Source organism: Hippoglossus stenolepis, chromosome 1 (assembly GCF_022539355.2).
Source record: "Hippoglossus stenolepis isolate QCI-W04-F060 chromosome 1, HSTE1.2, whole genome shotgun sequence".
NCBI lineage: Eukaryota > Metazoa > Chordata > Actinopteri > Pleuronectiformes > Pleuronectidae > Hippoglossus > Hippoglossus stenolepis.
In genome coordinates this window covers 13,226,679-13,238,942 of record NC_061483.1, presented here as the reverse complement: position 1 = coordinate 13,238,942, position 12,264 = coordinate 13,226,679, and the positions used below count along the sequence as shown (strand labels likewise).

Below are 12,264 nucleotides of genomic sequence, written 5' to 3'. Positions count from 1 at the left end.
CAAGCAGCACCCAAAGAGCGACGTGCAGTTGTGTCCCGGTCACAACAACTGGTCCGTAAAGAGTGTATAAAAAAACCTGAATCATTAAATTGTTCAGAAATGGGTTTTTTGACAATCGTTTTCTAAGATGTGAGTGGTCATATTGATGAGAAACCAGTTGGAGTCCCACTGGGAATAACGATGGGAGAGCACATGGATTTCTCGAATCCTGTGCAGCTTTTTGAATCTCGAAAAGAAAGATTCTCTACCCCATCTGGCTCAATGACAGATTTTATTTTAGCACCAAAAAGCTCTACACAGGGCAAAAGACACTGATAAGGAAGAAAAAGAAAATTTAAAACATTTTGATTTGGATGTACACTAGGATTTGCGATGAGATGGGAAATGGTTAAATCTCAGAATCTGTAATAATTGATTAGTGTGGTATAAAGCTCCCATGTAAATACCAGAATCTTTTCTATCTCCCATCTGATCTGGCATGTTGCACTGAGCTGGTGGTAATCCCCCTCCAGATAAATATCAATACTCCATTACTTAAGCCACGATAAGGAAAAAACATTCTTGGTCACATTTGGGTGAAAGAAAATCTAATTTTGTAGATTTGGGCCAACAGTCATCTTCAGTTTCAAATAAAGAGAATTGAATATTCCTCTTTACATATATACACAGCCGAGCTGTGAACATGTATTCACTTATAAACATATAAAAATACTTAATAACTAGATTGATAAGAAAATAATGTATAAAAGTAGAGTAGAAACATTTAATCAAGTCCATTACTTCCATCATCTGATTTTCTTGTTCATATTACAAGACAAGGATATGAAAAAACAAACTGCAGTACTTTTTTTACTGTATTACGCCCGAACAGAAGTACAGAAGTGGCGAGGGAAGGCAGAACAGTATCGTGGCGTCTGCGGCGATGACGACTCCACAGGTGGCAGGTCTGCTGAGTTCATGACCCGGAGGAGACAGATTGTTTTCTTTTCTCTTTTTCATCTCAGTGCTTCCTCGTGTCCTGGTTTCCCACTAGCAGACCATTGGGTTAAAAAATTTAACAAAAAAGTTGTGTAACAGAATAATTCAAGGAGACAAAACAAATACATTGCCACTGTGTTATTGGAATGAAAGAACAGTGAAATTGTCGACTAAATGTTTGACAGAAATGATGCGTGACATTGGAATGATCTGAACTAAACTGAAAGCTTCTTGATTAGCAAGAAATGGATTTGTCAGAGGTTGAATGTAGAGCGAAGAGCGTTCAGTGTTTTGATCTTTTTCCTTTTTTCCCTCAGCTGCTTCTTAGAGAACTGAAACAACGCGGAGTTGTCACAAAGAATTTCAGACTCATTTCTTTCGGTTCACTGAGGTTGATGGCGTAGGATAAAACTCTTCTATCTATAAGACTTAAAAAAGAAAATCAGATACAGTAGACACTCCACATTTGGCAACTGAGACACAAGCAGAGACCACAGACAAAGTAAAGAATCCACTGCAGAACGGTAGAAAGTTCCATCATTGTAGCTTTAAGGGCCGTCTAGGTATTATATTTATATACATCCTTATATATATTCACTTTCATATGTGTAAAACCAAACTCAACCTCACACACTGTACTGTGGTGATTTAATAAGTCATTAGAAATACACTTTGAAAATCACAACAAATGTCACGTATGTACAGTAGCAGATTAGCACATGGGAGTAAAGGTGGATATGGCACAACATACACAAAGCTTCATAAGATAATCTCTCTGCTCTGATCAGACTCTGGAAACTAAAGAAAGTCATTAACATTCTAGATATATAATTTTCATTCAATCTCGGTAGCAGGTACAAATGTCACTACAAGGCAAGAGAAGTCCTTCAGAGTACAAAAAACGTTAATTTGTCAGGCTGATTTAGAAGGCAATGTTTAGTGTTGGGACTCTCTCAAGTGGATTAGATTACGGCTGAAGGTAGAGTGGTGTTAAAATTTTGGCATTGCCAGTTGTCCATAGTGATGTCCTGGACAGCAGTTCCTGGTCAGAGTATCTCAGAAAAGGCTGTCTGGAGTCATGCACGTGGAGAAGGCAGCGGTCAGTCATCCTCTGAGGGATGTGATGTCAGGCAGAGTGGGCGGGGTGGTCGAGAGTAGCTGCATGAGATACAGTGATAAGGCCGACTCAGACGATCACACAATGGCAGCCGCTCTTGTCTTTCTCTTTTCTCGTTGGTTCTGGCGACGGTGGACATTCCTGTTCTTGGAATTTCCTGAGAGATGGGAGAGAGAGATGTTTGTTTTTCAAACATAAATGATAAATGGAAAACGCAACTTCTCTCTGCTCTAAAAACACAAGTGTTCAACCAAATTTAGAACCATTTTGGTTGATCCTCGTAGATCTCTGTGTGTGCTGGTTCGAAGTGGGCGAGGTTCAAGTGCACTGGTTCTACATTTATTCTGTATAAACTTAATCATTTCATGTACACTTCTAATATACTTTTTATTTCACTTATACTTTTCAGACTTAATATGTACATTTTTTACTCTATTGTACTATATACTACTATACTATATTTGAGGATTCATCTTATCTTATGATTATTTAGACAACACTTCATGCTGAGAGCTAAAGGAGACACAGTCGTGGGGAATGAAGTGCAACAACTGTTCATGGCTGAACATAAACCAGGTGCATTTCAATTCAAACCCCCGACATGTCATATTCAGTCTAACAGCAATATGTGCAAAGGTTTTACCGTGATCTGGGATATTTATCACAGTAGGGTTTGAAAGACTGAAAGATCCACGTGTGAAAACAATGTGTAAACTGTGCTTTTACCAACCACCCACCTGATTACCCTAACCAGCTCATGGAAAGCTTGGTCTACGTTCAAGCGGATTTTGGCTGAAGCCTCCATATAGGTGACCTTCAGTTGTCTGGCCAGCTGCTGGCCCTCCTCCTGGGTTACCTGAGGAAAAAAAGAAGAACAGGCTGAATGTCACCTGAGCTCCAACACATGTAAAAAGCACTTTCCACAATCCCTCAAAACAAACTGCTCCTTTGACTAATTGATGTATGTTCACTTTCTTTTAAGGCCGAGAACGACCATATAAAGAAAAAAGCCGTCTTCTAAAAGTTGACAGCTGCTGGAACTATGGCTCTTGATCTCAGCTCAATGATAGAATTTCATTTTAGATGTACATATTTTGTAAATGTTGCACATTGGAAATTATCAACATGGGAGCAGGTTTTTATTTACTTATAGTAATTTAAACTTCAACTATAGAACTTGAACATCTTAATCATAAAAATTTTATAATAATAATAAACCATCCCAAGTTTTCTAAAATCTGATTCCAATGGCTAAAATCCATTGAGTCTGTAAGCGGCTCCATTTCACCACAAGAGGGAGGTGTTGATTCACTGCAAGAAGTGAAGAAGTGACAAGCGACTCACACACCAACAGGCCCAACAGCCAGAAAATTCATCATTTCATCACACTCCCTTTTCATACATCCATCCTCCCCTCCTCCAGACACCACGATGCCTACAGCCGCTCTTTTATTCCTTCACTCACATCCTGTTGAATCTGAGCAGCTATCTGCAGCTGCAGCGCTCGCTTCCACTTTGAAGTATGCAAATGTGAATCCTTATCTCCTCAGACGATCACACTGGGTGTGTGTTCGTCAGTCGGTGGGTTCAGATCTGTGTTGGACTTACTTGTCTCTGTGGCTCCAGATCTGCTTTGTTTCCTACGAGGATCATCGGGAATTCATCTCTGTCTTTGACTCTGAGAATTTGTCTTTGGAATTTGTAGATTTCTTCAAAGCTGTAAAAACATGATACATGGTTTTATGGTGTGTTTTTCTTACACAGGTTATGATGTTATCTACGTATGGATGCACAGATTTATTGGAAACTGAATGCATGTGTCAGACTTCCAAACAAATGACAAAAACAAACAGAAGTTGGGGGTTATTATCATTGCTGTGAATCAGACTGAAGGGTTGAACATGTCAGCAAAGAGGAAACATCAGCCTCACTATTACAGGAACATGACATTTATTTCTCTCAGTGCACTGACCTTATCATTGTGCGACTATAATATAAATGTCATGTGCACTTTTTCAACCAAAAAGTAAACAAAAAAAATGTGAATCTGGGAGAAGAAGGAAAAAGTCGGAGTAAGACTGCGACAGCCGCAGGCCCACAGACAGCCTGGTGAGCACATAGTAAATCTGGAAGGACTTGACTAATATAAATGGAGGAAGGAAAGAGTGTTTACAATCTAAACAGTGGGAGGGGGCTTTGGGTGGGGGCAGGGGACGGCAGCTCACTGCACTGCTGGGCAGGGACACAAAGACAGAGAGGATGGGGCGTGACGGACTCACTACAAGAAGAATACAATACAGTGTAACCTGAAAAATATCTTCAAGGTGATTTAAGTCTTGATAGTGTCAGTAAAATGACTGACAATCACATTTATATTAAGAAAAATCTCCTGATGATATAGTTTTCTGCTTTTATTTCCCCATAAAGTTATATTATCCTCTGTTTATGGTTTTAGGATCTGAACGATTGGTTACATAAAGAAGTTCTCTGAGAAACAACGCATGCATACAAACTGACATAACTTTATCTCATTGACAGCAGCTTCACTGTTTACTGCTCGCTCTCTTTGCTTTATTAAAACAAGCCATGTCTTGGTGGTGCAAAGACCAGTTGCTGCTTCAATGTCTCTCTGACAAAGTAGTAGCTGTGGTATTAAACCACACTTGCTGTTACCATGGTTACCACCGCTGTCGCAAAATCCACCAGGGCCAAAATCTTATAGATAACAGTATATAATGTGTAAGAATTTAAGTAAGCTTTAAATAAATAAGACATATTGTACCAATACGTCACATATAAACTTTTATTTGAATTCCCTTAAAATTCAGCCTGACACACACTGAATAGATTTAAGAGAGAAATAAAATATTTGTATGTGTATCCTACATTTTACACATAACTGAAGATATTTCTGCACCAGTCCACATACAGTACTGTTGTTTCAGCAGCTTTAAATAGAAAGCTACGGTATGAGTAAATTCAAGAGAGCAGGACGAGAGAGGAAGTGTTAAGAACAAAAGATGACAACAACAGCAACAGCAAAGGGGGCCCGGAAGCACAGGGGGCAACAAGTGAGAGTATCAGAGCAAAATGTGGAGTGAGAGGCAGAGGAGGGGGGGAGAGAGAGAGAGAGTGAGTAACTGTGAACAGTAAACAGAGGTGTGTTAACAGAGAGAAAAGGTGTGTGTGTGTGTGTGTGTGTGTGTGTGTGTGTGTGTGTGTGTGTGTGTGTGTGTGTGTGTGTGTGTGTGTGTGTGTGGCGAGTTTGCACATGACGAGAACTGTCACTCACCTTCCTCTGTCAGTGACGGAGAAGACGAGCAGGAAGCCCTCCCCCGTCCTCATGTATTGTTCTCTCATGGCTCCAAACTCTTCCTGTCCAGCCGTGTCGAGGACTAGAGAGCGTGCACACACACGATGACACAAACACACAAAGAATTGCAGCAAATTCCACCTTTGCGATCAGTTCTTCGAGTACAATATAATGCAATAGAAACATAAAACAGCCCATGTGTGTGTGTGTCTTTGTGTGTGTGTGTTGACGCTGTTTGTGTTTGTTCAGCAAAGTGCACTTACTGTCGAGCCTGGCCGCCCTGTCGTCAATCACACACTGCTTTGTGTAGGAGTCTTCGATTGTGGGATCATAGTCAGTGACGAAGTACGACTGCAGGAGAGAGAGAGAGAAGAACCTTGAGTTTGTCTGGCGTCTGTAATGATGTCAGGTAGAGACACAAGCTGTGACCTAATGAATTCACTGTATACACTGTGCACTATATGCAGTATCCCCTATATACTGAGCTTTGCAGCAACAAGAGAAACACCAACGGGCCTATGGTATTATGCTAACAGTAAATTACGCAATACACGTGCCATGCAAAGGCGATTTTTTTTTTTTTTCACATGGGGAGATAATGTTTTCACCCCCGTCCTTTGCTTTGTTTGTTTGATTTCCGCCAAACTTGGCATGATGAGACTAGGGTTACCAAAAGTATAGACACTTTGATACCACATGTGTAAAATGATACCATCTCTGTTAATTTCACTTTCAATAGAATCGGAAAAATACAGAGGCAGATCTACACTCAGATTCTTAACCTGAGGCTGCATTAAAGGAGACCTGTGGTTTTCAAAAAAAACTGGTCGGGCTACTGTTTTTCCTTGTATCAATGAATTCATCAATAAAACATGTTCGTTGAGCTTTATTTCAGACTCGTAGGTCCATATTTGTGTAGAAATAAAATCAAAATAAATGACAAAATACAGCACAAAAACATAGAACACAATCATCACACTATATAAGTACACAGGGATTGAAAACGCATGACAGACTTTTGTTCCGGTGTTTTGAAAAACAAGGTGAGTCAGTCAAAGCCTGTTACATCATGTGTGAGTCAGTTAATCGAAACAGATTACCTCAAAGAAAAGTATTCCATGAACAATAGTGCTCGACATAACAGGACCTTTTCTCCAATCACTGAGAGTGGTATCGACTCTAATGTCTCTATTCTGGTATCATATTTTAGTCTAAAATCTTGGCATCATGACAACTCATTGCAAAAGGGTGTTTTTTGACATTTTGAATAATTTCTCTGGGAGTAAGACAAGTACAATCTGGCATATTAAGGTGACTAATGTCTGAGTGTGTGAACGTTGGTAACGCTTGATTGAATATAAAGGGGACTGTCGGGCCTTAGTGCAGGTATGTGCTCTTCTTATTTTTTTTTTCTGATGTGTTTTCCAAGCTGGTTAATTACCAGCCACCAAGCAGCTTTTGCGTGGTAGAAGAATAATGTCCAACAGCAGAAAACTCAAAAATCTAAGTTTGTCGTCTCTGGGTATATTTTATTTAGTCACTTTTGCATCGCGAACACTATGTTATAATCCGCCTTAGAACGACTAAGCACAAAGGAATGGACACAAAAAGCCACTGGGGCATTGTGTTTTAGGTTAAAACGGCACAGACAGCCCCACGGACCTCTATCTTTACTACTGTCCTGCAGACAGGAGGTAAACACACACACGCCTGCAGACGCTTGAAGTAAATATTCACCCACACAACAACCACCGCTCAAGTTTCGACAGCAGGCTGCTTTTTTCATGCTAATAACACATTTACAAGACGTTTCCTCGGCTGCAGCAGTCGCGCCGCTCGCTCGCTCACTCCTGAAGGCTTTGAATCCGCAGCCAATATCTGGTCTCCTAGTAACCTCAACTGGAAGGGTGGGGCCAGGGGGGAGGGAAGAGGAGGAATCATGCATTTTTTACATTTTTCCCATGTTTTGTAGTTCTCTCTCTCTCTCCTCGGGGACTAGTTAAGTGGTGACAGCTGAGGGGAGTGCTCGGGGAATGTCAAACCAACACCCTAAAAACACAGAGCAATCACAAGAACATAAAACCAAGACAGGACTCCCCGTTGTTCCAACGACAAGCCACATTAAACTCTCTCCAGTAACAGTTGTGTTGTTCGTGTGTGTTGTTTCACACAGCGACGGGCTGATCACAGCTTATTTGCTGGTATTTGGCAGCTCAGGGAGGCAAGCGATGACTTGTGTGTATGTGCACTAAATATCCCATCTCTGCCACTTTGAGTCATAGAGGATATAGATCAAAAACAGGCAGGTCAATCACTTGGTTAATTCTGATTAGAGCCCAACTGATACAAGACCACTGTCAATGACCAATACAGCTTGAAACATGATCAATATCATCTTATATTTTGGCTGATAAATAACAAGTAATCATGGTGTTAAAATACCAAAGATATGTCACAATTAAATGATTATTTTCACTATTGGTCAATCGTTCCAACTATTCCCATGAATAATTTATTAATCATTTTGTCTATATGTCTTACAGCCCAATGTGATCCAAAGATCCAAATAACAATCCAGATCTTGTGAATTTAAATGTGGTGTCATAAGGGGACTGTTGGTTTTCACTTCAAAACATTCTGAAAGTATAGTGTCATCATTTCTTTCTACTTAAAAATAATATCACTAATGGCTCTACTTATGTGAATGTATTTAATTGTACTGTGTGTTCTCTTACATGCTCAGTGGATATACATTCTTTGTGCCACCTGCAGCTCTCTGTTGTTGCATGAGCTGCAGGTAATCTTTCCCTCACACTCTCCCGTCGCTCTGCAGCATGCAAGCGTGCCGGCCTGTGTCACATCCACTCACCACTGTTCAATAATTCATCAGTATTACTCTGTGTATCCTAGAACGTGCTTCGCTGCACTGCACTGCCTTCAGATGACCAGACAGAGGCAGAGAGGGGGAGAGAGAGAAAAAAGAAAGCCGCTTGTGTTTCTTGTCCCTCCCACCTCCTCCACCACCACTCAGCCGTAGCCTGAGCAGGTGACCTCTGCTTCCCGTCCACCTCTTATTCCTATTCTGTCAACCCCGGGCGGCTGCATCAAGCTCCACACTCCTCCGGTTTTACCTTCCCTCCCTCTACATGCACGGGTAGCATAGCTAGCTGCCGCACTCTCCCAGAGCCATGATAGATGAGGCTGTTACTCGGTTCCAGCAGCACCAGAGCCAGTACTAACAGGGCCTGTAGTCCGGCCTGGCAGGGGCTTTCGGCTGGGCAGCGATAGAGCGATGGGCTTGGTGAGGGGAGTGCATCATGACTCAGGAGGACTTCCGATAAATATGTGACATAAGCCAGCCTGAGTCACGGCCGGTAACATGACCTATAAATCCTTATTTTGGTCCATGACTTCATCAGATGTAACAGGCTCTTAAAACAGGATGGATCAGGCTGAATGAGCCGAGAAATTTAACCCAAAACAACTACATCCATCTATTGCAGGACCACAAACCTCAGACGAAAACGTGCCAATAATCAGAAACTGTCTCAGAAGTTGCAAATATCATTTATATTGTATCAGATATTTCCTGATTTTACTCATAATGTTGCATTTCATTTCACTGCTGTTACAAATAAAATCTATATCAATCTATATGAACATCATATTTAAGAAGCTACAACCAGACAGTGCTTGAAAATGTTAATGAAAAAATGATGAATTTGTTATCAATATAGTTGCAGATTGTTTTTGCCAGTTGAACAAAAAGCTGTTGTGTGTTGTTGGGGAAATGTTGCTGACATAACGTAAGCATGGAAAACGTTTCAGATGATATCCAGCCTATTTGCAGCAAAGACAAACTGTGACATCGGAGCGCTTGATGTTTTCTGCCAAACTATTTCACAGGTACGTGAGGAGGTGACTGACGGAATTCCTGGACAAATTTCCATGAAACAGTGAACAGCTGTCATGGGGATATGAGGAGAGTGGCGTCAGCAACTCAACACACACACGCTGCAAATTGACCTGTGAGCGTCAAATCTGTGTTAAACATTCACATCCTCTCAGATGGAAAAAAAAAAAAGTTACTGGATCATTTAGTTGTGCAGTAACTTCACAGACTTGAGGAAAACTACTGTTTAAATATCAGAGCCAGTCTGCTGTATAACATCCTGTAGCCTGCATGGAGCGAGGAATGATGCTAAAAAAGCCAAGAACAACTCAAGTTTCGCTGAGGCAATCATTAGGCCAGTTCTGACATGACCACCATGGTGGGTGTGTGCATATGTGAGCTGTAAAACCAGGATAATTAACAACCTTGTGTTTTTGCCTCTGTTCAGCAGAAGTCAGATGGGTTTTCAAACCGAGGCGACTCAAATTAACAATAAAGAAAATCAGTTCAGTGGGTACAGAAGTTAAATTGACTAATCATTAAGAAAAACATAACAAAACAGTGAGAGTAAAATCCAAATCCCTGCAGGGCCAAGCTGCAGTGCAGTTTGGATGTTGGTGGCAAGGTGGGTCAGGCCACACTCGGCCCTGGTCAGCTCTGCAGGAAGGAAACTCCACCTCTGCAGCAGGCAGCCGGCCTGGGCCGAGTCCTCGGGCGGCACTGATGTCACAGACGACATGTTCCGCTACCCTGCCCCACCCACTAAAGTCCAGAGCCGTCACTCAGTTCCCCCTCAAGCATTCCAGCTATACATCCCAGCCCTCCACCCACACAGCACATGCACGCTCACACCAGGAAAACATTACAAGGCCCGCTCACAAAGAGGGTGGATGAGTCTCAGCTGCAGCACTGCTTTTTGTGTCAGGCTTAAAGAATACTGTCTTTTTATTTGAGATGAATAAGTTAAATATTTAGTCTTCAAAATGCCATAAAATGGCAAATAAGTTATAAAAATACTCATCGCACTTTCACAAAGTCTTAAATGATCTCATAAAACAAATTATTTTGTCTGAACATTGAATTTTTCAATGTACAAAGCACAGTGTACATCTGGAAACAGAAAAAGAGAAACAGCTTCAATGGTTATCAAATTTGTTGTTGGTAAACTTCCTGCTGGTCAACTTCCTAGAAAATATTTAAAATAACTTCAACCTTCCTCCTTTGTAGATGGAACCACGATGACAGAATCCAACAAATCTAATCAAGTGGAGGTGAATGTTTTCTAAACCGTCTCCCTATTCAAAAAAGGTCTAAGATGTCATGTGTTGTGCAGCTTGAAAAGTTTTATCATTTGAATTCATATTTACATTTATGTTTATTCAACTGCTTGTGTTTCTTTTTCAGACATGAAGCAATAAATCCCGTCTGGCACAGCCACTGGTTGCGAGCCTTGAGGAAAGCAAGAATGGTTGATATGTGTAGGCGTGTAATCAGCATCATGCTTGCACTATGCACCCACTTCCTCTCCACACAAACAGCCCTACAGATGCTAAATATAGATCCTTTTCCATCTCTGTCAGTTATCCTACTGGTTTCGTTAGAGCCACCTGTTTAGACCGATATTGCTTCGCTATCTGTGCAGAGCACAAAACCACAGATTCAGCAACAATGCAGACAAAACTGAGATTTCTGGGGTAATTAGGAGAAACACACTGTACCTACTCAGCTGAGGAGGTACCTGCCTACTGCACTGTCATAATGAGAGGGAGTGCTGAGCTAAAACAAATACTCATCAATGCTGTTAATTGCCTTCTGCATTTGGCCCGGAGCCCGATGAGGATTCACAGACCTTGACTTGCAAGTCATTAGCGGCAGTTATTCTTTAATTAAAGAGAAATGTAGATTGAAGGCCATTAAATTCTGTTATTCCAGGAAAAATTGTGTCAGCATATGCAGATTTTAAATATTCCCCCGACCTCCTCGTGCACTGCAACACAGACACAGACACAGACACAGACACATCGCACCGCAGCAGTTTCCTCTGCCAAAGATGATACACACTTTTTTGTCATTTGGAGTTTCGAACACAACAGGCTAACTAAACCTTTTGTGGACGAACAAAAACTGGCTCGGAATTGAAAAATTAGTTGAGCATGGTTTCATTCATTATGCAAAAATAAACTGCAGGTGTGCAACAACTGTTTCGTGCACGTTGTCGGTAGGCGTGCCATTGTTTGCTCAAGTTTAATCAGTAAGCTTTGTTATAGACGAGAAAGAGTCATTGTATTAGTCACTGGGAGGAACATTTTGAACTTTTGCGTCAGTGCAGTTCAGTCGCAGCTCCCACTGGTTTCCAAAGGTGCCTGTGGAAGATTCAACGGGCAGCTTTCCCACACTGCAAGACACGATAGTAGCAAATGTTTCATCCAATTTTGCAGTGATCATAGGTGTCAGGAGTCAAGTCTTCAACCTCACACTAGACAACAAAACAAATTCTAGTAAGATTATCACTTACAAAGAGGAAATGCAGTCAGGAGAAGCTCGACAACAATTTCCTGTTGTTGTGTCTGAGCCGGACAATCTCCTGCAGCGTTCTTCATATGTGAAAAGCAAACTCCTGGGAAAATGTCCAGACTTAAATTTCTGGACATTTTCCGTAGTTCACGTGGAGAGTTCAACTGAAGCTTCACCTAACATGTCCTTGTTAAGGGTTTCACTTACATAGCAATACAAAGTGCTTCATAGACAACATCAAGAAGCCTGCAACCTTTAAGATGCCAGGGTGGGGGCAACAGGTGACTAGTGACTGATGACTGGTGAAACGTGCCATTTGTAAGAATTGATCTGTGGGCCAGAGCCAAGTTTAGCAATTTCAATTAAGGACACAGACTCCATGCCAGACAGTCTGGAGCCTGCCAAGTTCCATCCTCAGACAGCAGCAGAATGTGACAGATCGTGGTGATC

At 41.4% G+C, this 12,264-nt stretch overlaps 1 protein-coding gene across 1 annotated transcript in view; it reads right to left on the bottom strand.

The window, feature by feature from the left end:
• Window positions 1-254: 254 nt before the first annotated feature.
• rras2 (RAS related 2) overlaps window positions 255-12,264 on the bottom strand; it is a 29,975-nt gene continuing 17,965 nt past the window's right edge. The window contains exons 2-6 of the mRNA XM_035151285.1: window positions 5,672-5,759; window positions 5,388-5,490; window positions 3,704-3,812; window positions 2,833-2,951; window positions 255-2,252 (exon numbers count right to left, since the gene is read on the bottom strand). Of these exons, the coding sequence (XP_035007176.1) occupies window positions 2,165-2,252; window positions 2,833-2,951; window positions 3,704-3,812; window positions 5,388-5,490; window positions 5,672-5,759 (507 nt within the window). The 3' untranslated portion in view covers window positions 255-2,164. The remainder of the gene's footprint in view (window positions 2,253-2,832; window positions 2,952-3,703; window positions 3,813-5,387; window positions 5,491-5,671; window positions 5,760-12,264) is intronic.